The 26,919-nt window shown below is 43.0% G+C and overlaps 1 protein-coding gene across 1 annotated transcript in view; it reads right to left on the reverse strand.

Moving 5' to 3' along the window:
* Window positions 1-2,156: 2,156 nt before the first annotated feature.
* Window positions 2,157-26,919, reverse strand: part of GABRR2 (gamma-aminobutyric acid type A receptor subunit rho2) — a 504,265-nt gene continuing 479,502 nt past the window's right edge. The window contains exons 8-9 of the mRNA XM_069235487.1: window positions 7,455-7,651; window positions 2,157-3,596 (exon numbers count right to left, since the gene is read on the reverse strand). Coding sequence (XP_069091588.1) covers window positions 3,285-3,596; window positions 7,455-7,651 — 509 coding nt within the window. The 3' untranslated portion in view covers window positions 2,157-3,284. The remainder of the gene's footprint in view (window positions 3,597-7,454; window positions 7,652-26,919) is intronic.

Genomic DNA, 26,919 nt, shown 5'->3' on the forward strand with positions numbered 1-26,919 from the left:
AGGTGCCGGTCCATCACTGACATTGGTCAGTGACAGGCACCAGAGGGCTTGAGGCCAGCCTTCCTAGATGGCATTTCTGCAACACTAGGAGAACAACATCTCAAAGAAGCTTTGACAAAAGTAAAAAAAAGCTCAGTCAAAACATGTCTGACAAGGTACATCTCTCCAGATCTGTGCTGACTGGTGTAGGAAAAAATGAACGTCGTCAGCGTGCTGGGTTGGTGCCTATATAGGCACTGCACACTTCACTTCCAGAGCAGACGATGCCGCACGGTGATGATCAACACCTCCTACCTGTGCACAGGGACACTGCTCCAGAAAATGTTCCGGATCCAGTCTGATGCATGGGGAATATTCAGAGGTGCAAGTCTCTTTGGTGACCAAAAATGCATAAGGCAAAAATGAAAATCATTCTATTTTGGGAAAAAATAGCAGTTTTTTTCATAAACATGACAACAATATTCTGTTCAGCTGAATTGAACTTATTGATCCAAACTGAAATATTGTATTTTTTGATAAACCATCTGGGCCCAATTCACAAAGGTAAAGTAGACCTGAAGTCTAAGGGCCCAAATAACAAAGGTAAACTTAGACCTATAGTCTAAGTTTACCTTTGTGAATTGGGTCCACTGTATTTTCAAAAAATGGCATGCTACTGTTATAGACAAAATGACTACATTTCAGAAATAAATTAAAAGGTGATATCTGAACTATACATCAGGGTTGAGTTTGTGGCACTTATTGCTGAATTTAGCTCTTTAGTTCCAGAGGGCCATTGCTATAAGTTTCTTTTATTTCTGTATGTATTATAAGCTACATTTGTAAAGCTTTTATCACTACTGCTGCTTGATCTTGAATTCCCTACGCAATTTACAGTGGTATTGGGGTAGGAACTAATACAATTTACCTAGCTCGGTGGTCTGTAGCATACAAGTATGAGGTTTGTCCCCCTTTTGATTTGTTTAGCCTGCCTCTTCCATGATTTTCCTAAGTGCCTGAAATGTATATAGCTCTATAGCCATGTTTTAGTGGTTATTTTTTTGAAAGTCCACTGTTTGCCTCTATTTCTTCAAGGTCTTCTTGAAAAGAGAGCGTTTCAACATTCATGGGGAAAGCAAGGATCGTCCAACAAATCAAAACAGTGTGGGAATATTTCATTAGTGTCACCACAGAACCTCTGATTTTTTAAGCAAATTTATGCGAAAAATGTGCTTTGAAATTCACCATTTGTCCATCCTTTTTCATACGTTTCTTGAACAGAAAGAAGGTAAGGCTTGCTTGCTTGACCCAAATGAGTGAAAGTATTTACACCCATCTCTTCATAATTGACCAGCTTGAAAAAAAAGCTTTTGGTAGAGTTGCTTCCATCAAAGCTGGGTAAGCCATAGCCCATCAACGCACACAAAATAGCTACTGTTTGGAGAGAACTGCTGCAGGAGATAGTACAGAGAACCATCACACACATATTGCAATAGTTCCACCAAAACCCAGAAAATGTAAAGTAACTCAAACAGATTTTTGAACACACTAAATGAAACGTAAGCGCTCAGGCTCAGTTATGCCTCTGTGACTCAAGATGAAATTTGGCAATTTCTTAATAATTTTGTATTTCCCCGTGATCAGGATGGGATATCTATCCCGTGGGAAAGGAATAGACCCAAAACGTTATGGTCATGCTTATCATACAAAATTTGCATATCGTGTTGAAGAATGTCCAAGCATAGAAAGAGTGGGATTTATCAGACCCTACTCACAAAATGTTTGTCTGACACATAACATGCATAAAATATCTCTACTGCATCCTGTTTACAATGCATACATATTATCTTTGGCTTTCCCCATTACTTATAAAGATGATTTGACATTTAATGATTTAACAACTTGTTGTAACATTCCTGAATGCAGGGATTTTAAAGTAATATAAATTCAACAGTTCAGATAATTATTCAATTTAACCTACCATGGTTACTGTCTCCTACATTTGGCTACAGTTGGGTTCCTCTTACCTGTGCGTTGACATCCCAATGGGGTACACAGATAGTTGTGCAAGGATCTGGGGTGCTCAGGACAATCAATTTCATATTAAATCATAATTCTTTTTGTATTATTGAGGGATCCCAGTACTGTTCAGCCAGAATTATTAAAGGAAACTGATGTCACAGCAGTAACATATTTAATATATTAAAAAACAAAAGATAAATGTGGACTACAGATATTGCCCCAAGTATTAGGGCAGAAATACTCAAGGTCTGGACCAGAGGAAATATACTTTGTGCCACCACAAACGTAACACAGCTACATTTACAAAGAGCACACTTTCTTCAACATGTTTGGGACAATGAACATCTTTGGGACACACACATCAAATTCCTTGCTTATGCAAGTAAAGGTCAGCTTAAGAGGACTTGTGTGAGGTAGCTTTGCCTGGGCCACCAGCATGACTTCCTTTCACAGATATCAGAGGAGAACAGTGTAGAGAAATGTAAAGCATCTTAAAAATTCAGTTTCACGAAATTTTTTCAATTGTGACTGGCGACTCATATTTTTTAATACCATAAGTAGACTTTCCCTGAGCTGTGATATTAATGATCATGGTCGATTACGTGTGGTGATCTGTTTGAAGACCACTTTCTAGACATTTCATGTGTGTGTGTGTTTGTGAATTTAACATCTCTAACAACAATTTTAAATCGTCTACATTGCTATGCATATTCCATTACTTACAATCCATCTCTGATCGAGTTGGCAGTCACCTGGGGTTACCCAGTGGATTAACACTGAGCTGAGCATTCACCACAGTTGATGGGGACCCCCACGATCCTGGTTGTAGGGGGGGCCTCCAGCCAACTATCATCTTACCCCTCAAAACCTGACTGGATGTGGGGGCTTCATGTATTTGGCAGGGCCTCTTCCTCAGATTTCAATATGCTCCTGTACAGAGGTAGTCTCTGTCAGTGGGCCTTGCATCAGAACAGTGTGTCAACACATTGCTGGAACCTACAAAAGGTTTCTGGAATGTTCGACCAATGAAACCCCCGCTACACCACATAGAACAACTTGAAGGGAGCACTTCTGTAAAAGCCAGAAACTGTAGACAACCAAAAAGTGGAAGGAAAATGACAAACACAGCCTGAATTATAAAGTCCTTCCTAGCAACTGAAGTTTATGCACTATGTTGCTCTTCTGAAGAGAAGGCTTGGTTTGCAATTTGACTTTCCAAAATGTCAGTAAAAAAAAGATCAGACTCTCAAAATTGACTCTGTTGATCAGTCCTTTCTTCATTTCTAGCAGAAAACACACCAGTATATCAAATTAAAAAATATATATGATGCTGGGAAAATTAATCTTGAGTACTTATCAATGGCGTGAGTATTCTGCATGATTCGCAGGCCCATAGGGCCCTTTAGTCTCCTCTTACGGGCTGAGTTGGATTCGTTGCTGACCCCCATGTGCACCACAATTTTGTCATGTCTCTCCATGTCGTCATTTACAATCTGGTTCCGTGTGTAACCAGCCAGGCTGTTTGCATCTGACTCACTGTAATTCCCATCCAGCAACATAGTCTTTGTATGAGGTAAGCCACATGTGCAGGGAAACTAAGAAAAAAACAGAGAACAAAGGCAATGAAAATAATACCAGAGGAGCAAAATGCATAATGTCAAGTTGATTAGCACAACACCCAGGAGTGTCTATATCAGAGGTCTCCAACCTTTAATATAACAAGGGCTAGTCCTGAGATACTAATAACTTTGACAATTGTGGCCACCCAGCTGCATGTCACAAAATTGAGTGATGCCAAAACATCATTCCTGGAATGCTTACTGATACAGTATCATGAAGGTACATATATTGCTAAGTACAGAGTTACTGTTCTGAGGTTTACATCTAGGTAACATGAATATATGTATATATTCAAGTTAATCAGACAGGTGCCTAAGAATGTACATAAAACTATATTTACCTTTATGTACTTTTCTTCATGATATTAAGGTAGTCTATATAATGTTTAAAAAATTTGGGCAGTACAATATTTAAAATTAGATACTGTAGTTGAACTCCAACCACCGCAACATATAAAATGGGGTTAGTGTCAGGAAAAGATTTAGCATAATAAAATTCCTCTACAAGACTAATGGCATACCAGTTGTTGCAGTAAGTGCCCACTGGCACAAAGGAAACACTAAAATATATAATTCTGCGCAAATTGGTAAAAACTATCATTCAAAGAGCAGCTTAAATATGTTTTGGATTTTTAATATTTTTGTTTATAGACATCAGTGTATCAGTGTTCCAAAATACATGATTTCTATCAAATAAGCTCTTTCTATTTTGGTTTAACAGTCAGGGAAAATCTTGTTTTTCTTGCAAAATGGCCTTCTTCAATATGACTAGAGTAGTCTCTCTGAATTAAGAACTGTGATTGGCTACTCCTCAGGGAACTGTTTCCAGGGTACTGATGAGCCTTATTTTCTGTGGGACAGAATTGACTACTGTTAGTATTTTTAAAAGTTAATGTAATTTGATTTAACCAGTCGAACTGCATACATATGTAACTACATATCTGATTTACACAAAACCTCAAAGGACCTGATTTACAAAAATGTACATGTTATGCATATGTACTGTATGATAATGACCTACAAACCTTTAGCTAAATCTTAAGGGCTCTGAGTTCTGACCACATGATAAACGTATACCAGAAACTGTGCTGCAGTATGTGGCTGCCCTTTCTTGAACATTTTCTAATTTCTAGTCACCATGCATAACTACAATACATTGCACTATTATGCTGCCATCTGTTTCCTTGAAAGACACTCAGACAGTATTAGTACTTTCACTATGTTTAGTCCTTCATCTATTTCCTTCCTAACTTTTATTCCTAGGGCATGTATTGTAACATTAGCCTACCACAGTTTGGACTATTGAATCAAATTGTATTCTTCTTTATGTTTATTACATTAATCAAAAATATTTTTGTATATTGATATTAGTATTAACAACTTAAGCTCTTGTTAAGAGTAATATGAATGTTAGGTAACAGGCTGAGGACCATGGGGTGTACTTGTGCATCTCTGTTTCTCTGTTTATATCTGACAACTACACAGTTGTGATGTCTATATGCGAATGGAGAAATATGCATGGCTCTTTGAAGTAAGATGTAATACTTGTGAAAATATAGAAAGTGGGTTCTCTTGACTTTTCAAGTTAGCCCAAGACACGGTCCCTCACAACATTTGATGCTATTAGTACAAGTCTCTGTTACATCATGGTGATTAATGGCTGTGCCATTCTGCTGGGATGTGGTCTCTGCAGTATGGTACAAGAATATTGTTTTCAGATTACTGTCTGACATAAATATAATATCCATATAATTTACTATCCATATCATTCAACCATCATTTACAAAATAATTGCACCAATGGAATTAATAACAGAAAATCTATTCTAAATATGACAGTAGTTTTTCAGGCATATTTAGTAGATTATATTTATGTAAGATCATATTTCTCTATACAATAGTCTGACATACAATCATCTGTGCAGTGTAGAACTCTTAACTGCCCTATAACATTGTGATACAGGGGGCTGACAAGGCACATTGACCTACAGATGTTTCCATGCATATTGGCAGGGCCACAAGATTTGATAGCACCATGCTGGGAAGTGGTCTGTGCAGTATGGTACAAGAATATTATTTTCAGAATACTGTCTGACATAAATATGATATCCATATGATTTACTATCCACATCATTGAACTATCTTTTATAAAGAAATTGCACCATTGAAATTAAAACCAGAAAATGTATTCTAAATATGACAATATTTTTGTAGATGTATTTAGTAGATGATATTTATGTAAGATGACATTTCTGTATACAATAGTCTGACATACAATTATCTGTGCAGTGTTGAACTCTTATGTGCCCTATACCTTTGTGATACAGGGAGTGGCATGGCACATTGTCCTACAGATATCTGTATGCATACTGGCAGTAGGGGTCACCTTAACACAATGCTACTCCCTGACAAACTCAATGTTTTCGACATTCATGCTTCACAGTTCAGAGCTCTTGGAGCCTTTTATAGGAAAAGGGACCAGAAGGGAGCCACGCTAGCTTTTCAGGATAGTGTGGGAGGCCATGCAAAAGCTTTACAGTGAAACATGATTTTGGCCCATTGATTTATATTTTGTTGAAAAATAACATCATCATTTGGGAATTGACTCTGCAGTCGGTGTCCATGAGGAAGACAGCCTGACACCCTTGCGCCCTCTACTTGGATATGAAGTGGTGGGTTGGGTTTGAGTCCCACTTCACTTTTTTACATTATAACTTGGTCTTAGACCTACCAGAGGATTTTGACCGCAAGGCTGATCTCTTGTGAGAATGGCCCTAGGAGGAAGAATGAGTCTGCGTCTGTGACCTGGAGCAGAAGAAAGACTTTCACAAGGATCTCAACTTTTTCTTATGTTCAGTGATGAACCACTTTGCTTCTTGGTCTTAGATCACTTTTAAGTGCACTTATCACACAACTACAAATCATGCCCTGAGCCCGAATACCAGAGACAGACCTCTTGTGAGTTCATGACCAGCATCTGTTTCTTACAGTCATGGCATGGAGTGAAAACTATACTTTTAGGAATGGACATTGCTGCCTGGCACACTGGAGTTCATTTTAGGAGTCATTGGAAGGCTGACAAATTCTGGGAGTAGAGCTCTGGATCCACAAAGGAAAGCACAATAATAAAGGAGCTGATGTCAGCGTGCAATGGTGGTTCTTACATGCGGTGCCACTGTCTCACTTCAGGAACAGTCTAGAGCCTGGCATGGTACCACACGGTACCAGCTAGAGGTGCATAAGAGCATTGCTCTAGATTCAGTAGTGTGTCTGAGGAGTATTCTAATGTGAAGAATCTGCAGTTAGATTGATCTATTTGGTCTACTGGATTTGCCAATCCTTGTTCTAATGTCTATGGAACTCTAAACCAGGTGAAATGCAAGTGCTGAGTAAAACAGTAAAAGAGGTCTGCTGTAGTGAAAAAAGAGATTAATACTCTGCCTTTTCAAAGCGAAATAGCCAAAAATTGTGTTTTGGAGGAAGTCGTCAATATCTCAATAACGGACTTCCTTGAGGTATGAATATTTTAAGTTTTTTCATATAGTTTAATAACTAGAAAAATGAATTAAAAACCAGCCAACTGGGGAAATGTACTGTATATATTCATTTACAATCTCATACATGTATTACCTCAGTAGGTATGACTGGCCACCATTAAATGCTGATATCATTTGTGGCCATTTACACAAAAAAACATTTGTCAGAGCTTGGTAATTTTTCAGTTCATTGAAAAACATCTCCTATCTTTCCAAGCTGCTAAAGACTTACATTATAAAGAAGCATTGGATCAAGCATTAAAAACCAGTCTTTGACAATAACTGTATTTATTCCGTACCTTCTCTCTCAGTTTCCTCTCTTTCCATTCTTGAACAGTGGTCAAGTAGTTCACCGCAGCATATTCCAACACAGAAAGAAATACAAACACAAAACTGATCCAGAGGTATATATCGACAGCTTTGATATAGGATACACGCGGCATGGAGGCGTTCACACCTGTGATGATCGTAGACATGGTCAGTACTGTGGTTATACCTGAGTTGGGAAAATACAAGGTAGGCCTTTAAACAATCATGTAAGAAGCATTGTGCAATCTTCTAACCCAATACACTATGCATGCATGCTTGCTTGTTGAAAGGCAAGTCTCACAATATGTAATATCAGCAAGTGACATCTACAACCTGCATTGCAGAGGTGCAATCATGCCTCTGTAGTTAAGGTACAGGGGGCCCCATTTTTGCACCCTTAAGTCTTGCAAATTTGAATAGCACGGAGGCTTATCATTTGATGCCATTGTTTTGTGTGATATGTGTTTTTCCGGTTATTCCTAAGATAATGCTGGGAGATAAGTAATAAAAGAAGGGGCGTCAACCTCTACCCTTGGTCTCGCTAGGACTTGGGGGTTAAACATATACTCCAGCCTATCAAGCATATAATCCTCCATGGTTTGCAGAGACTGCATAATACACCCCCTTCCTTATGCATAGATAAAGAGTTTTAATTATTTCTTCTTTGGCAACAGCCCTTATCATGCCTCCATGCTCAATGTCAGGAGGGCATTTTTTTACCTGAACTGACGCAGCATACTGCTGCTCCGGTGCCATCCAACCCACCCATCCTCTCTTTAAAACTAGGAGGCAGTTGGTGTCCTCTCAACAACATCCCTGCGTTTCCTAACGTTGGGGGCATGAAGGGAATTGTTCCTTTCCTCACATACACTAGTGGGGCAATACTATTTTAAAAGCAGGACCAGGGCAGGTTTTAGTTGTCTTGGGGAACTCCAATATTCATCATCTGCAGGGGAGATTTTCAACACACCCAGTTATGCCTAACAGTGGGGGCAATTTCCAGCCCACCCTCGCTGCACTGAACATCCGGTAACCTCAATCTCCTCTCAGGTGAGGAATGTTTCTAAAAAAAGGGGACCTGGAAGGTATCAGCTGTCCCACTCCTCTGGGCTCTGCCAAATATTGCACATCTTTGACCTCCCCTTTTCTCTTTGGCATTTGGCAGTCCACCTGGGAGCCAGCAGATAATCTACTACACCATGGACCTCAATAGTTAACTAGAACAGGGGCTGCCCAATATCCACCTGGAACCAGGCTCATATACATATGTAAAAAACAGTGGTGCCGAGTGGGATAGGAATGATTACACATAATTTCACAGTTAATCAATACTAGAGAGCTAGGCCCAATGATTAAGTGTTGAAAATATATCATTAACTCAATAATATAATTTCAAACACCTGCTCTGTGCTCATGCACTCACACAGTGTATAAAACAAAACAAAATACAAAAGTGTGTGTAATATAAAAAAGCACCAGAAGAATAAAAACAGTCTGAAAAATGCACTTCCTGAAGATTATATAGCAGAATAGCTCATCAATCTCAATCAATCAATAAGGATTTATAATGCGTGGCTAATCAGCGAAAAGGGTATCCAGGCTCTTGCAGGTCCCGGAGCCTTATTCGAACAGCCAGGTCTTAACGGCCATTCCGAATTCCGGAAGTGAGGTGATGGTCTAGAGGTGCATGGGGAGGCTGCTCCAGGTTTTTTCTGCGATGTGAGAGGAGCGTCCTCTACTTCTGCTTCAGTAGATGTGGAGAGTACTGGCAAGTGAAAGGGAACCAGATCGTAGTCTTCTTAACGGTTGGTGGAAGTTCAGGTGGTGGCTAATGTATCCCAGGTCCTTGGTTGTGTAGAGCCTTGTGTGTGTGGGTCAGCAGCTTGAATTGGCATCTCTTCTGTACGAGGAGCCAGTGGAGTTGCCTGGGGTGGGGTGTGATGTGGGTTTGTCGGGGAAGACCGAGGATGAGTCTGGCTGTGGCGTTCTGTATGGTTTGGAGTCTCTGTAGGAGGTGTGCAGCGATTCCTACATAGAGGGCATTGGCGTAGTCCAGAATGGCTGGTGATGAGGGTCTGTGTCACGGTGTGCCTTGTGTGTAGGGGTAGCCTTATGTAGCATGTTTGAAGTGAGGGAGCAGGCAGAGGAGACAACGTGATCTGTGATTTCATGGTGAGCTTGTTGTCAATGATGATTCTGAGGTTTCTGGCATGGTCAGAGGGAGTGGGTGCGAGTCCTAGGACTGATGGCAACCAGATGTCGTTCTATGTGTTGCTGCGATTGCCAAAGATCAATACTTCTGTCTTGTCTGTCTTCAGCTGTAGGCAGTCAGCAATGCTTGTCTTGCATCTGTGGAAGTTGGTTCTGGTGGTGGAGGGGTCAACAGTAAGTGAGAGGATACGTTGGGTGTCATCTGCGTAGGAAATTATGTTGAGACTGTGGGTTTTGATGATGTTGGTCATGAGGTCATATATGCGTTGAAGAGCGTGGGACTGAGGTATGAGCCCTAGGGGACACTCCAAGTGATCTCCTTGGGTTCAGAGGTGGAAGGCCGGAGGTGGATCCTCTAGGTTCTTCCAGTGAGAAAGGAGGTGAGCCATCTGAGCGTGTCCCCTTTGCCTTCGATATGGTGGAGTTTTTCTATCAGCATGTGATGGGAAACAGTGTCGAAGGTTGCAGAGGGTTCAGATTTCATCAGTGGTTGCTTGTTGATAATCTTTAACAGTACCTTCACTGGTAAAGGGAGCAGAGAGATTGGCTGTAGTTTTTGGGTTTGCTGGGGTCGGCGGAGGGTTTTTTGAGTAGTGGTCTGACTTCAGCTTGTTTCCAGGTGGCAGGAAATGTTGCAGTGGTGATAGAGGTTTTGAGCAGGGTGGTGAATCCCTGGTCGATCCTTTGGTTTCCAAGGTTGAAGATGTGGTGTGGGTAGGGGTCTGTGGGAGTACCCGAATGGATAGATTTCATGGTGGAGGTGATGTCCTGGGTGGAGAGGAAGTTCCATATGGTTAATGTGTGGTTCGTGTGGGTTATGGTGGTGGTGTATCTGTCGAGGAAATTCGTTATGTGGGTTGTGGTTCAAAGTATCTGAATATGGTTGCGATCTTGTCGTGGAAGAAGTGAGCAAGATTGTCACACAGCTCCTGTGAGGGTGTGATGTTGTTTTCGCTTACAGCCGGGTTGGAGAATTCCTTAACAATGTTGAAAAGTTCTTTGGCGTTGCTGGCACTAGTTTAGATGTGTGCAGCAAGGGCTGTCTTCTTTGTTGCCCTCAGCAAGCGGTGGTGGAAGTTGAGGGAGGTCTTGAAGGCTGTTCTGTCTGAGGCATTCTTGCTGGCGTTCCATCTCCTCTCCAGCTGTTTGCTGTCTCATTTTGCTGTTATGTGTTCTTGGGTGTACCAGCTGGCCTTTTTAGATGGATTTTTTCTGGTCATTGCTCTTGATGATGACGATATATTCATTGTAATTGGTGATCCAGGCCTTGGACATTTTTCACTCCCCGTTCGAGGTTGATGGTATTAGCAGGGTTGGAGGTGCTGAGGGAGTCTGTCCAGCTGGTCTCTGAGATTTTGTTTCACCTCGGGTGGGAGGCACTGGTCATCTTTGGGGAGAGTGGGAGGTGCGGGGGCTGGAGATGCTGAAGTGGACAATGGAGTGAGCGGTCCATGTGAGTTCTGTGACATGTCTGTATTTGACCCGGTTGCTGGAGGTGAAAATGGGGTCCAGCGTGTGTCCTGCAGTGTGTGTAGGGTCGTGGATGATCTGAGTCAATTTGAGGCTGCTCATACTGTCTAGGAGGTGTGCAGTGTTGTCGTTGGTGGGGTCATCGATGTGGAAATTTAGGTCACTGAGGAAGCTGTAGTCCTCGGAGTCTAAGACCTAAGGGTGCAATGAAGTCTGCAATGGTGTTGCAGAAGCTGGAATGCAGGCCTGGGGGTCAGTATGTCAGGGTGCCTCTGATGGTTGTTTTGTTGTCCATCTGGAGCTTGAAGTTGAGATGTTAAATGGGGGTGGTGGTGTTGTTGTTTGTGGTGGTGCACTGTATGGTCTCTTTGAAGATGATGGCTGTTCCTCCTCTTGGCTTTTGGGTGCGGTCTTGGTGAGTGATTTATATCCCTCGGGGATCGCCATTGCAATGTCTGGGGAGGATGTGGGGTTCAGCCAGGTCTTGGTGAGGAAGACAATGTTGGGTGTAAGGGTGGCAATGAGGTCCTATAATCCGGTGGAACGCTTGAATTGTGAGAGTGTTTTGAGAAGGTTACATGCGAGTTTGTGTTTTTCTTCAGGTGGTGTCTCTGGTGTGTTCAGGGTGGGGCTGTTGTGTGTGCTGTGACAGGTGAAGTGGCAGTGGGTCCAGGTGAAGGGTCATAATGTGAATCGTGGGTCAGTGTGGTGACAGTCTTTGTTGTAGCATCCAGAGTTGATGGTGTAGAGCTTGGCGATGGTGTATCTTCTGGGGGAAGGAGGACCAGTGGTTGTGGCAATGGGCGTGGTCCAGGCGTGGATGGGCGCAGATGGGCTTGCCTTTGGTGTGCTAATGGCGCGTTCGAGTGCAGTCGCACTGCAGTTTGCATTAAGTATGTCCCGGGTTGGGCAGAGCTTCTGTTGCATAGAAGAACGGTGAGTGGGAAAACCTGGTCAGGAAAACCACAGTTGGAAATCCCAGGCAGCTGCGGTGTCACTGGATCAGTCTGGAACAAGCAGGAACTGGAAGCCATAGGCAAGTGGCAGGCTTGGTGTCCAGGCAGGTGCCTAATGTTCTCATTGTCCAGTGTCAACAGCGTTTCAAACAAACATGATTAAAGGGTCATCATCAGGACTAGGAAAGCTTAAAAATTGCCAGACGAGAGTATTTGAGAAAGCAACAAGTAAATTTAGTGATGTTTAAATCAAGGCCACCACAAGATAGGAGTTAAGCTGTAGCGTCCTAACAAAAATCATGGATCACTTGACTGCTTCAGAGCACTAATCAGCTGCATGCACACCATCAGACATGACATGCTCTCACACCACCAGACACCCATGCATACAATGAAATGGCCATCATCCAAACATGCCCACAGACATGCCATCAACACTGATACACAATTCTGAACCCAAGCATGCTGTTATACATCATCTGATGACCGCATAGATGCAGACATCCACCATCAGATGGCTTCCATCCCAACATCAGACACCAAACTATCAGATACCTACACACCTGCCATCTGACACAGCCCCCACACACACTTTAAGATGAACAAACGCAGACCATCAGATGCACAAATGACCCTCCAAACCTTTACTATCTATCTAAACAACACTGCATAAGCCACTATAGCTCAATTTGGAAATGATTCAGCAAAAGTGATGGTGGAGACACAAGACCCAGGTGGCTTAGGACAGCTAAAAGCTGATCCAGCAGACTGTTTACAATAGCAGCAGGATACAGGAGCAGCTATCAGCAGGCCCACTGATAGCTGCACAGGGGCCCAGTATGCAAAGTCAACCAGAGCAATGGGCCAGTAGTCACCTATACCAAGCACCCTTCAGCCCACAAAAGCTTAAGGATGAAGTAAACCCAGGCCAGGACAAAGCTATCATATCACCCTCTTTGCAACAGCAGACATCAGACCCTTGCCTGGCCCCATCTGGCTGCCCAATACGGTTGAGGAAAAGTGAGACACCATGACCGACCATCCTGATTGCAAACACAAACAGGACACTGTCCTAGCTGCCAGCTGTTTGTGACCACCTTCATCTTCCAAAAACAAAGGGAAAGAATGGCTTTTGATAGCTGACAGCCTGTTGATTATCCAAGAAGTCTTGTTTTGACCTGTTTTTAAACTTTTATAATTTAATAATCCAAGATTAAACACTTTTCAATAAAAACTGTGTTTTGAAAATGGTTTGAAGTCAAGAATGCTCTTTTCATTCCCCTCCGATAGTTCATCTCTATTGGAAGGGAGTGAAAAGAGCATTCTCATTAATCCCAACATCCTTAATGGGCCAGTTCTCCTGCCTAAATACTATGCCTGAGTTGCAAATAGAGGAAGGCCTGCAGGGAACTTAATAAAGTAAGCCGAACCAGAGTCTGGCCATGGGCCTGGCTTGACTCAAAGAGTCTGTGCATGAGCCGTAACATGAAGACGTTTGGCATATATATTATGCAACAAACAAAAGGTAAAAATGTGATAAATCTCTTTAATATTCAAAAAAGTGTATTTCTTTTACATGCGGACGCATTTCACTTTAGTATATCAGATTCTGGGGGTTATTCTAACTTTGGAGGAGTGTTAATCCGTCCCAAAAGTGACGGTAAAGTGACGGATATACCACCAGCCGTATTACGAGTTCCATAGGATATAATGGACTCGTAATACGGCTGGTGGTAAATCCGTCACTTTTCCGTCACTTTTGGGACGGATTAACACCTCCTCCAAAGTTAGAATAACCCCCTATATCACAGAATAGACACACATTTATTAAACGTTTTTAGAAACAAGCAATGCCATAAGTGAACCAAGCAGGAAGTCAGTACTCATGTACATCCTAAATGTGACTTAGATTCTTAATATAGATGGAGCAACATTATAGTCTAGTAAATCAAATATAACAAGTGCCTGTTCATTCAGTGCACATCCTGAACTCAAGTATTTAAAAGTGCGCTCATATGTGATAATAAAGAGGCACTCTGCAATATAATATGTGTCTAGGATCACAGAATTTCACAATTTAGGCAAGCAGGGAAGCCAGTATGGATTCCAGATTACCTGGTTTCACATTTTGAAATTCATCCACCAGGTGGATATTTTTGGCTTCCTGTTTCTCTCATGTTTGCATCAAATGTCTTTCTTTCTTGGCTCACAAGGAGAACAAGCATTTGTAATGCAATAGGTCTCGTATAAGCGAGAGTTAGAGCTGTTGGCGCTGTAAATTATAATGACAACCTCGCATTTGGGACCTTATAAATATTTAACCATGCAGCACATTAAACCTTTATCAGAAATAAACTGTGTTTGTGCATTCCTTCATACAATTGGCATTAGACTGTAATGGTCTGAACAACCCCTACAGAGCACAACAGAAAAAATAGCATTTGGAAGAAACATGGTTATGTAAACATATATTCAGCCCCTAGAGGGCATAAGCACATAAAAAAGAATGATAAAGAGTACTGCAGTGTAATCATATAATCAGCGCTTTGAAGGCATAGTGTATTACACATTTTCAGGCCTAGCAGGCCTTTCAAATATCATTTAACTGTGGAGTCAGTGGCACATGAGTGCAGTGTCGCAGGTCGTTACTAGATGTCCCTGTAGAGTTAATAGCAGAAGGTGCAGTACCACTGGTTGCGGCTAGATGTCCTTGCAGAGTCAACAGCATACGGAGCAGTAGCAATGTGGTGGCTAGATGTCCCTGTCAAGCCAAGTGAGCTAGTAGTGCTTTGAAGTAAATATCATCCTTCAGCCCACAGCACAGGGCAAGCAAGGCTGTCAGAATACTATTACAAACAAGGCACTTATAACAGAAACTCCTCTCCACTGTAAAAACAAACATTTTAGCTACTGGATAATTTAAACATGCATTGAATGGTGGGAGAAGTTATGATTTGTGGCCCCCCTCGCATCTAGGTTGACTCACAAGATTACCTGAAAAGAAAGAGCACATCGTTCTGAATGTTTGAGGGTGGTCCCATTGCCCTAGGACCATCACAGGCTGCGTTATGGCCAAAAATGTGTTGTAAAAGGAATGCCTGCAAAGCATTATGGGGTGAGTTACCATGCATACTTTAAACCTTTATCAGAAATAAACTATTTGTGCATTAGCAGAGGGTGCAATACCACCAGTGGTGACTAGATGTCCTTGTCAAGCCAACTGAGTTAGTAGTGCCTTGGAACTATTATCATTCTTCAGAGCACAGCACATTACATATTTACAGGCAAAGCAGGGCTGTCAAAAAGCCCTTATAACACAAACTTCTCTCAGCTGTCCTAGAAAATTTTAATATACAGTGAATGGTGGAAGAGGTTATGATTTTTGGGCACCCTCTCACCTATTGTGACCCACAAGATTGCCTAAACAGAAAGAGCACATAGGTCTGAATGTTTTGGGAGTGGTCCCATTGCCCTAGGACCACCACAGACTGAGCTATGGGCACAAATGTGCTGTAAAACAAGTACTTGCAAAGCATTATGGGGCACGTTTCCGTGAATACATTAAACCTTTATGAGAAATAAACTGTGTTCATTCATTAGCAGTAGGTGCAGTACCACTGGTGGCAGCAGCTAGATGTCCCTATCAAGCCAACTAAATCAGTAATGTCTTGGAGCAACTATCCTTTCAAGATTGAGAGCACAGTGCATTACACGTTTGCAGGCCAAGGGCAGTCAGAACACTACTACAAACAATACACTTAGAACACAAACTTCTCTCAGCTATAAAAACAAAAGTTTCAGCTACAAGAGAATTTAAATATGCAATGAATGGTGGAAGAGGTTAGGATATCTGGGCCCTCCTCACCTAGTGTGACCTACAAGATGGCCTCAACAGAAAGAGTACATCGTTCTGAATGCATTGGTGATGGTCCCTTTGCCCTAGGACCACCATAAGCTGAATTGTGGGCAACAACGTGTTGTAAAATGAATGTCTGCAAAGCATTATGGGGTGAATTTCCCCAAGTGCAGTGAATATTGTAGTATTGGCTTTCCGCTGTGCCTGGGAGAACCGCTGTTGAGGACTCATTCCTAGGTCGATTTCATGCAACATAAAGCAACAAAAAAAGGTACAAAACACAGGTACAACACAACTACGAAAATGTGTTACTTACCTGTAACTGCAGTTCTCCAGTATTGGTATCTTTCATAGATTCACATGCTTGAATCATCCCTGTCGTCGAGGTGGGAGACTCACGGTAAATTTAAATACATAAAGCAGTAAGTCAGTAAAAGTAAAACCAGTAGGCCCCAGTAGGCCTCATAGGGTATTTTACAGTCTATCCACTTTGTTTTGTGAAAAGACCCAAACTTCCGTATCAACCAATCAGGATTCAGCCCCTCCCAAACACTCCCAACAGAGGCTGAATTCCCTCAGATTTTTAGTAGGAGTGTGAAGTTTAATATCTGTATAATAGGGGAGCCTCTGAGGGGAGGTGGGTGGGTCGCATGTGAATCTATGAAAAATACCAATACTGGAGAACTGCAGTTACAGGTAAGTAACTAATTTTCTTCTCCAGTATTGGATCTTTCATAGATTCACATGCTTGAATCAGAATAACGAGCAGTAATGTCTTCTTAATTAGTAAATTACATTGACTGTAATTTTATCGTAATTTTATAAGTGATGTGACTCACATTAGTTCAGCTTTATACATCCACGTATATATCTATATATAAACACACATATATATATATACATATACATATCTATATATATATCCATAGATATCTGAATAGAAGAGCAATAAAAAGCTGTGTGGCAGAAAGTCCTGACACAATCTGTTTTGTTATTATTTTGAAGTCTACGACATGTTAACACAATATAACAAAGCGAATAATCTGAAGCACATAATTAGAGTAAAACACACTGTGATATAAAATTAGATATTAACGAGACTAAGAAACCAATATCGAACATACCTCGAGTGTGGTGGTGGGATGTGTAAGAGGCTCACCTTAACGAAATAGATGCCTCAGCACCGCCTGGCCCACTGCTGTATCGACGTTGTTAGTTTCCTCGAGACAGTAATGCCTCGTAAATGTATGCTGGCTGGACCATGTTGCTGCTCTACAGATGCTATGTAGTGGTACACCTGCAAAGAGTGCAGCTGAAGTGGCTACCAATCTTGTAGAGTGGGCTCTCACCTTGGTGTGGAGCGGTTTTCCTGCTTTTGAATGGCAGAATTGAATTGCCAGGCCAATCCATCTTGCTATAGTCTGTTTGGACACCGCGTGCCCCTTTCTTGTTCCGCCAAATGCTACAAATAATTGATCAGACTGGCGGATGGCTTGAGTTTTCTGTAGATACAACTTTAAACATCTTTTAATATCAAGGGAATGTAATGTTTTTTCGGCTACTGTTTGTGGATTTGGAATAAAGGTTTTTAAGATGACTGGTTCATTCAAGTGAAACGTTGAGGGAACTTTCGGGATGAATTTAGGATTTGTTCGCAGGATCACACCTGAGTTTGTGAATTGGAGGAAAAGCTGTTTGACAGTGAAAGCCTGAATGCCATTGTTTTGTGTGATATGTGTTTTTCCGGTTATTCCTAAGATAATGCTGGGAGATAAGTAATAAAAGAAGGGGCGTCAACCTCTACCCTTGGTCTCGCTAGGACTTGGGGGTTAAACATATACTCCAGCCTATCAAGCATATAATCCTCCATGGTTTGCAGAGACTGCATAATACACCCCCTTCCTTATGCATAGATAAAGAGTTTTAATTATTTCTTCTTTGGCAACAGCCCTTATCATGCCTCCATGCTCAATGTCAGGAGGGCATTTTTTTACCTGAACTGACGCAGCATACTGCTGCTCCGGTGCCATCCAACCCACCCATCCTCTCTTTAAAACTAGGAGGCAGTTGGTGTCCTCTCAACAACATCCCTGCGTTTCCTAACGTTGGGGGCATGAAGGGAATTGTTCCTTTCCTCACATACAATAGTGGGGCAATACTATTTTAAAAGCAGGACCAGGGCAGGTTTTAGTTGTCTTGGGGAACTCCAATATTCATCATCTGCAGGGGAGATTTTCAACACACCCAGTTATGCCTAACAGTGGGGGCAATTTCCAGCCCACCCTCGCTGCACTGAACATCCGGTAACCTCAATCTCCTCTAAGGTGAGGAATGTTTCTAAAAAAAGGGGACCTGGAAGGTATCAGCTGTCCCACTCCTCTGGGCTCTGCCAAATATTGCACATCTTTGACCTCCCCTTTTCTCTTTGGCATTTGGCAGTCCACCTGGGAGCCAGCAGATAATCTACTACACCATGGACCTCAATAGTTAACTAGAACAGGGGCTGCCCAATATCCACCTGGAACCAGGCTCATATACATATGTAAAAAACAGTGGTGCCGAGTGGGATAGGAATGATTACACATAATTTCACAGTTAATCAATACTAGAGAGCTAGGCCCAATGATTAAGTGTTGAAAATATATCATTAACTCAATAATATAATTTCAAACACCTGCTCTGTGCTCATGCACTCACACAGTGTATAAAACAAAACAAAATACAAAAGTGTGTGTAATATAAAAAAGCACCAGAAGAATAAAAACAGTCTGAAAAATGCACTTCCTGAAGATTATATAGCAGAATAGCTCATCAATCTCAATCAATCAATAAGGATTTATAATGCGTGGCTAATCAGCGAAAAGGGTATCCAGGCTCTTGCAGGTCCCGGAGCCTTATTCGAACAGCCAGGTCTTAATGGCCATTCCGAATTCCGGAAGTGAGGTGATGGTCTAGAGGTGCATGGGGAGGCTGCTCCAGGTTTTTTCTGCGATGTGAGAGGAGCGTCCTCTACTTCTGCTTCAGTAGATGTGGAGAGTACTGGCAAGTGAAAGGGAACCAGATCGTAGTCTTCTTAACGGTTGGTGGAAGTTCAGGTGGTGGCTAATGTATCCCAGGTCCTTGGTTGTGTAGAGCCTTGTGTGTGTGGGTCAGCAGCTTGAATTGGCATCTCTTCTGTACGAGGAGCCAGTGGAGTTGCCTTGGGTGGGGTGTGATGTGGGTTTGTCGGGGAAGACCGAGGATGAGTCTGGCTGTGGCGTTCTGTATGGTTTGGAGTCTCTGTAGGAGGTGTGCAGCGATTCCTACATAGAGGGCATTGGCGTAGTCCAGAATGGCTGGTGATGAGGGTCTGTGTCACGGTGTGCCTTGTGTGTAGGGGTAGCCTTATGTAGCATGTTTGAAGTGAGGGAGCAGGCAGAGGAGACAACGTGATCTGTGATTTCATGGTGAGCTTGTTGTCAATGATGATTCTGAGGTTTCTGGCATGGTCAGAGGGAGTGGGTGCGAGTCCTAGGACTGATGGCAACCAGATGTCGTTCTATGTGTTGCTGCGATTGCCAAAGATCAATACTTCTGTCTTGTCTGTCTTCAGCTGTAGGCAGTCAGCAATGCTTGTCTTGCATCTGTGGAAGTTGGTTCTGGTGGTGGAGGGGTCAACAGTAAGTGAGAGGATACGTTGGGTGTCATCTGCGTAGGAAATTATGTTGAGACTGTGGGTTTTGATGATGTTGGTCATGAGGTCATATATGCGTTGAAGAGCGTGGGACTGAGGTATGAGCCCTAGGGGACACTCCAAGTGATCTCCTTGGGTTCAGAGGTGGAAGGCCGGAGGTGGATCCTCTAGGTTCTTCCAGTGAGAAAGGAGGTGAGCCATCTGAGCGTGTCCCCTTTGCCGTCGATATGGTGGAGTTTTTCTATCAGCATGTGATGGGAAACGGTGTCGAAGGTTGCAGAGGGTTCAGATTTCATCAGTGGTTGCTTGTTGATAATCTTTAACAGTACCTTCACTGGTAAAGGGAGCAGAGAGATTGGCTGTAGTTTTTGGGTTTGCTGGGGTCGGCGGAGGGTTTTTTGAGTAGTGGTCTGACTTCAGCTTGTTTCCAGGTGGCAGGAAATGTTGCAGTGGTGATAGAGGTTTTGAGCAGGGTGGTGAATCCCTGGTCGATCCTTTGGTTTCCAAGGTTGAAGATGTGGTGTGGGTAGGGGTCTGTGGGAGTACCCGAATGGATAGATTTCATGGTGGAGGTGATGTCCTGGGTGGAGAGGAAGTTCCATATGGTTAATGTGTGGTTCGTGTGGGTTATGGTGGTGGTGTATCTGTCGAGGAAATTCGTTATGTGGGTTGTGGTTCAAAGTATCTGAATATGGTTGCGATCTTGTCGTGGAAGAAGTGAGCAAGATTGTCACACAGCTCCTGTGAGGGTGTGATGTTGTTTTCGCTTACAGCCGGGTTGGAGAATTTCTTAACAATGTTGAAAAGTTCTTTGGCGTTGCTGGCACTAGTTTAGATGTGTGCAGCAAGGGCTGTCTTCTTTGTTGCCCTCAGCAAGCGGTGGTGGAAGTTGAGGGAGGTCTTGAAGGCTGTTCTGTCTGAGGCATTCTTGCTGGCGTTCCATCTCCTCTCCAGCTGTTTGCTGTCTCATTTTGCTGTTATGTGTTCTTGGGTGTACCAGCTGGCCTTTTTAGATGGATTTTTTCTGGTCATTGCTCTTGATGATGACGATATATTCATTGTAATTGGTGATCCAGGCCTTGGACATTTTTCACTCCCCGTTCAAGGTTGATGGTATTAGCAGGGTTGGAGGTGCTGAGGGAGTCTGTCCAGCTGGTCTCTGAGATTTTGTTTCACCTCGGGTGGGAGGCACTGGTCATCTTTGGGGAGAGTGGGAGGTGCGGGGGCTGGAGATGCTGAAGTGGACAATGGAGTGAGCGGTCCATGTGAGTTCTGTGACATGTCTGTATTTGACCCGGTTGCTGGAGGTGAAAATGGGGTCCAGCGTGTGTCCTGCAGTGTGTGTAGGGTCGTGGATGATCTGAGTCAATTTGAGGCTGCTCATACTGTCTAGGAGGTGTGCAGTGTTGTCGTTGGTGGGGTCATCGATGTGGAAATTTAGGTCACTGAGGAAGCTGTAGTCCTCGGAGTCTAAGACCTAAGGGTGCAATGAAGTCTGCAATGGTGTTGCAGAAGCTGGAATGCAGGCCTGGGGGTCAGTATGTCAGGGTGCCTCTGATGGTTGTTTTGTTGTCCATCTGGAGCTTGAAGTTGAGATGTTAAATGGGGGTGGTGGTGTTGTTGTTTGTGGTGGTGCACTGTATGGTCTCTTTGAAGATGATGGCTGTTCCTCCTCTTGGCTTTTGGGTGCGGTCTTGGTGAGTGATTTATATCCCTCGGGGATCGCCATTGCAATGTCTGGGGAGGATGTGGGGTTCAGCCAGGTCTTGGTGAGGAAGACAATGTTGGGTGTAAGGGTGGCAATGAGGTCCTATAATCCGGTGGAACGCTTGAATTGTGAGAGTGTTTTGAGAAGGTTACATGCGAGTTTGTGTTTTTCTTCAGGTGGTGTCTCTGGTGTGTTCAGGGTGGGGCTGTTGTGTGTGCTGTGACAGGTGAAGTGGCAGTGGGTCCAGGTGAAGGGTCATAACGTGAATCGTGGGTCAGTGTGGTGACAGTCTTTGTTGTAGCATCCAGAGTTGATGGTGTAGAGCTTGGCGATGGTGTATCTTCTGGGGGAAGGAGGACCAGTGGTTGTGGCAATGGGCGTGGTCCAGGCGTGGATGGGCGCAGATGGGCTTGCCTTTGGTGTGCTAATGGCGCGTTCGAGTGCAGTCGCACTGCAGTTTGCATTAAGTATGTCCCGGGTTGGGCAGAGCTTCTGTTGCATGGAAGAACGGTGAGTGGGAAAACCTGGTCAGGAAAACCACAGTTGGAAATCCCAGGCAGCTGCGGTGTCACTGGATCAGTCTGGAACAAGCAGGAACTGGAAGCCATAGGCAAGTGGCAGGCTTGGTGTCCAGGCAGGTGCCTAATGTTCTCATTGTCCAGTGTCAACAGCGTTTCAAACAAACATGATTAAAGGGTCATCATCAGGACTAGGAAAGCTTAAAAATTGCCAGACGAGAGTATTTGAGAAAGCAACAAGTAAATTTAGTGATGTTTAAATCAAGGCCACCACAAGATAGGAGTTAAGCTGTAGCGTCCTAACAAAAATCATGGATCACTTGACTGCTTCAGAGCACTAATCAGCTGCATGCACACCATCAGACATGACATGCTCTCACACCACCAGACACCCATGCATACAATGAAATGGCCATCATCCAAACATGCCCACAGACATGCCATCAACACTGATACACAATTCTGAACCCAAGCATGCTGTTATACATCATCTGATGACCGCATAGATGCAGACATCCACCATCAGATGGCTTCCATCCCAACATCAGACACCAAACTATCAGATACCTACACACCTGCCATCTGACACAGCCCCCACACACACTTTAAGATGAACAAACGCAGACCATCAGATGCACAAATGACCCTCCAAACCTTTACTATCTATCTAAACAACACTGCATAAGCCACTATAGCTCAATTTGGAAATGATTCAGCAAAAGTGATGGTGGAGACACAAGACCCAGGTGGCTTAGGACAGCTAAAAGCTGATCCAGCAGACTGTTTACAATAGCAGCAGGATACAGGAGCAGCTATCAGCAGGCCCACTGATAGCTGCACAGGGGCCCAGTATGCAAAGTCAACCAGAGCAATGGGCCAGTAGTCACCTATACCAAGCACCCTTCAGCCCACAAAAGCTTAAGGATGAAGTAAACCCAGGCCAGGACAAAGCTATCATATCACCCTCTTTGCAACAGCAGACATCAGACCCTTGCCTGGCCCCATCTGGCTGCCCAATACGGTTGAGGAAAAGTGAGACACCATGACCGACCATCCTGATTGCAAACACAAACAGGACACTGTCCTAGCTGCCAGCTGTTTGTGACCACCTTCATCTTCCAAAAACAAAGGGAAAGAATGGCTTTTGATAGCTGACAGCCTGTTGATTATCCAAGAAGTCTTGTTTTGACCTGTTTTTAAACTTTTATAATTTAATAATCCAAGATTAAACACTTTTCAATAAAAACTGTGTTTTGAAAATGGTTTGAAGTCAAGAATGCTCTTTTCATTCCCCTCCGATAGTTCATCTCTATTGGAAGGGAGTGAAAAGAGCATTCTCATTAATCCCAACATCCTTAATGGGCCAGTTCTCCTGCCTAAATACTATGCCTGAGTTGCAAATAGAGGAAGGCCTGCAGGGAACTTAATAAAGTAAGCCGAACCAGAGTCTGGCCATGGGCCTGGCTTGACTCAAAGAGTCTGTGCATGAGCCGTAACATGAAGACGTTTGGCATATATATTATGCAACAAACAAAAGGTAAAAATGTGATAAATCTCTTTAATATTCAAAAAAGTGTATTTCTTTTACATGCGGACGCATTTCACTTTAGTATATCAGATTCTGGGGGTTATTCTAACTTTGGAGGAGTGTTAATCCGTCCCAAAAGTGACGGTAAAGTGACGGATATACCACCAGCCGTATTACGAGTTCCATTGGATATAATGGACTCGTAATACGGCTGGTGGTAAATCCGTCACTTTTCCGTCACTTTTGGGACGGATTAACACCTCCTCCAAAGTTAGAATAACCCCCTATATCACAGAATAGACACACATTTATTAAACGTTTTTAGAAACAAGCAATGCCATAAGTGAACCAAGCAGGAAGTCAGTACTCATGTACATCCTAAATGTGACTTAGATTCTTAATATAGATGGAGCAACATTATAGTCTAGTAAATCAAATATAACAAGTGCCTGTTCATTCAGTGCACATCCTGAACTCAAGTATTTAAAAGTGCGCTCATATGTGATAATAAAGAGGCACTCTGCAATATAATATGTGTCTAGGATCACAGAATTTCACAATTTAGGCAAGCAGGGAAGCCAGTATGGATTCCAGATTACCTGGTTTCACATTTTGAAATTCATCCACCAGGTGGATATTTTTGGCTTCCTGTTTCTCTCATGTTTGCATCAAATGTCTTTCTTTCTTGGCTCACAAGGAGAACAAGCATTTGGAATGCAATAGGTCTCGTATAAGCGAGAGTTAGAGCTGTTGGCGCTGTAAATTATAATGACAACCTCGCATTTGGGACCTTATAAATATTTAACCATGCAGCACATTAAACCTTTATCAGAAATAAACTGTGTTTGTGCATTCCTTCATACAATTGGCATTAGACTGTAATGGTCTGAACAACCCCTACAGAGCACAACAGAAAAAATAGCATTTGGAAGAAACATGGTTATGTAAACATATATTCAGCCCCTAGAGGGCATAAGCACATAAAAAAGAATGATAAAGAGTACTGCAGTGTAATCATATAATCAGCGCTTTGAAGGCATAGTGTATTACACATTTTCAGGCCTAGCAGGCCTTTCAAATATCATTTAACTGTGGAGTCAGTGGCACATGAGTGCAGTGTCGCAGGTCGTTACTAGATGTCCCTGTAGAGTTAATAGCAGAAGGTGCAGTACCACTGGTTGCGGCTAGATGTCCTTGCAGAGTCAACAGCATACGGAGCAGTAGCAATGTGGTGGCTAGATGTCCCTGTCAAGCCAAGTGAGCTAGTAGTGCTTTGAAGTAAATATCATCCTTCAGCCCACAGCACAGGGCAAGCAAGGCTGTCAGAATACTATTACAAACAAGGCACTTATAACAGAAACTCCTCTCCGCTGTAAAAACAAACATTTTAGCTACTGGATAATTTAAACATGCATTGAATGGTGGAAGAAGTTATGATTTGTGGCCCCCCTCGCATCTAGGTTGACTCACAAGATTACCTGAAAAGAAAGAGCACATCGTTCTGAATGTTTGAGGGTGGTCCCATTGCCCTAGGACCATCACAGGCTGCGTTATGGCCAAAAATGTGTTGTAAAAGGAATGCCTGCAAAGCATTATGGGGTGAGTTACCATGCATACTTTAAACCTTTATCAGAAATAAACTATTTGTGCATTAGCAGAGGGTGCAATACCACCAGTGGTGACTAGATGTCCTTGTCAAGCCAACTGAGTTAGTAGTGCCTTGGAACTATTATCATTCTTCAGAGCACAGCACATTACATATTTACAGGCAAAGCAGGGCTGTCAAAAAGCCCTTATAACACAAACTTCTCTCAGCTGTCCTAGAAAATTTTAATATACAGTGAATGGTGGAAGAGGTTATGATTTTTGGGCACATCAAAATTGCACACACGATTCCAAAAAGAAAGGTTCTTCATAGACCAATAGGTTCTACATACCACAGAAAAGAAAAAGTTATTTATTTTAAAGCACAAGCCCTCACTCACCTTACGGTGACATGCTTCATCATAGGGCTGTGCTCCTCGTCAGGCTGGCGCTGCAATGCCTGACGGGCCCCACGAGGGGGCTCTTTGCCGGAGATCTTGTTTAAGGAGAAATGCACAACCGGTCAAAAAGAAGTGTGGAGGATTGGTATAGTAGTGGTTAAAATTGTCTAGAGGTAGAAAATAAATACGTCTTTAATTTGGTGTAGATACCTCTGACAAGGTTAAAAACAATAAATAGGGAAATGGTAAAATAATGTCTACGCTCCCCATAAAAAGAGAAATTATTATTAATAGCAATTACTGACTCTCACATTGGGGAGTAGTATAAATGAAGCAAGTAGACACAGGGTCCCCTGTGCTACTCTACATCACAGGTCAACATGTTTCTCGCTAAATGGTAGTCAAAAATGATCTTAGTGCGATTCGTCAGGACCTTAATAAACGTACCTAATCCTTTAGATATTTGGAAAACCCTTATTTAGGGAGAACAGAGCCTATAGGAAATAGAAGAAAAAAAGAGATCGAAGCACATCATTAATATTAAACATAACTCGTGCTCATTGTTTGTTGGAACACCACAACCACTCGTGAAAAATACCAGAAGTGCCATGTGCTTAACAAACAGATGTGTAATAGTACGGATAAATCAAGAACGTATATCACACTGCTTACCCTCATAATTTATATGTAGGGCCTCATCAGGGAAAGTAATAACTTGAAGCTATCCCTAGATATACATCGAAAATGGACACATAGTGAGAAGACAGACAAATTATAAAGAGGACATCATAATCTAGTAATCAAGACATTTATCAGACACAAATTCAGAGATTATGACCAGAAGGTTGAGTCAGAACAATTAATCTTAAACTGCAAAACATGAAGGTTCACAAAATATAGCCACGTGGGCCTATAAAAGTGATTTATAACAACAAAGTATATGGATGTGACCACCGTCACAACCCCACATTAATCGAGCCAAAAAAGTGCTCGTAAATCCAAAAGAACAGCTAGGTACAAGTCAACACTGGGTGGTGCATAGCAGCGCGTGTGTAAACACCCAGTAAAGAATATCTGAGCGCGACGTGTCTAAACCCGGCTCCAGGTGGCTTCGAAAAGCAACCGGGGCTGAGAGCGAACCTGAATAAGGGTCGAATGCCGCCCCGGACCGCACTGTTACGGCGGCCGGAGCTGGAAGAGAGACGCGCTAGTCAGCGCCTCTAAACCCTGCTCCGGGTAGCTAAATAGCTAACGGGGAGGGGATAAGGAGAGTGCCTGTATGGAGGTGAGCACAAGCACCGTGCCGCCCTATAAAGCGCAACACGAGCAGGAGGATAGCCGCGCGGGTAAGCGCGGACGCGATCAGTGCGATCGCTAATCTCGCAACCGGGGTGTGGGATAGGGAAGGTGCCTGTGTCGGGGTAGATACAAGCATCATACCGCCCTGTAAAGGGCGACCCGTGCTGGAGGTGAGCCGCGCTGGAAGCGCGGTCGCGATCAGAGCGATCGCACATCTCGTGAACAATAAAGTTTACACGGAGTTAGAAAGA

This window comes from Pleurodeles waltl, chromosome 5 (genome assembly GCF_031143425.1).
Source record: "Pleurodeles waltl isolate 20211129_DDA chromosome 5, aPleWal1.hap1.20221129, whole genome shotgun sequence".
Classification (NCBI taxonomy): Eukaryota; Metazoa; Chordata; class Amphibia; order Caudata; family Salamandridae; genus Pleurodeles; species Pleurodeles waltl.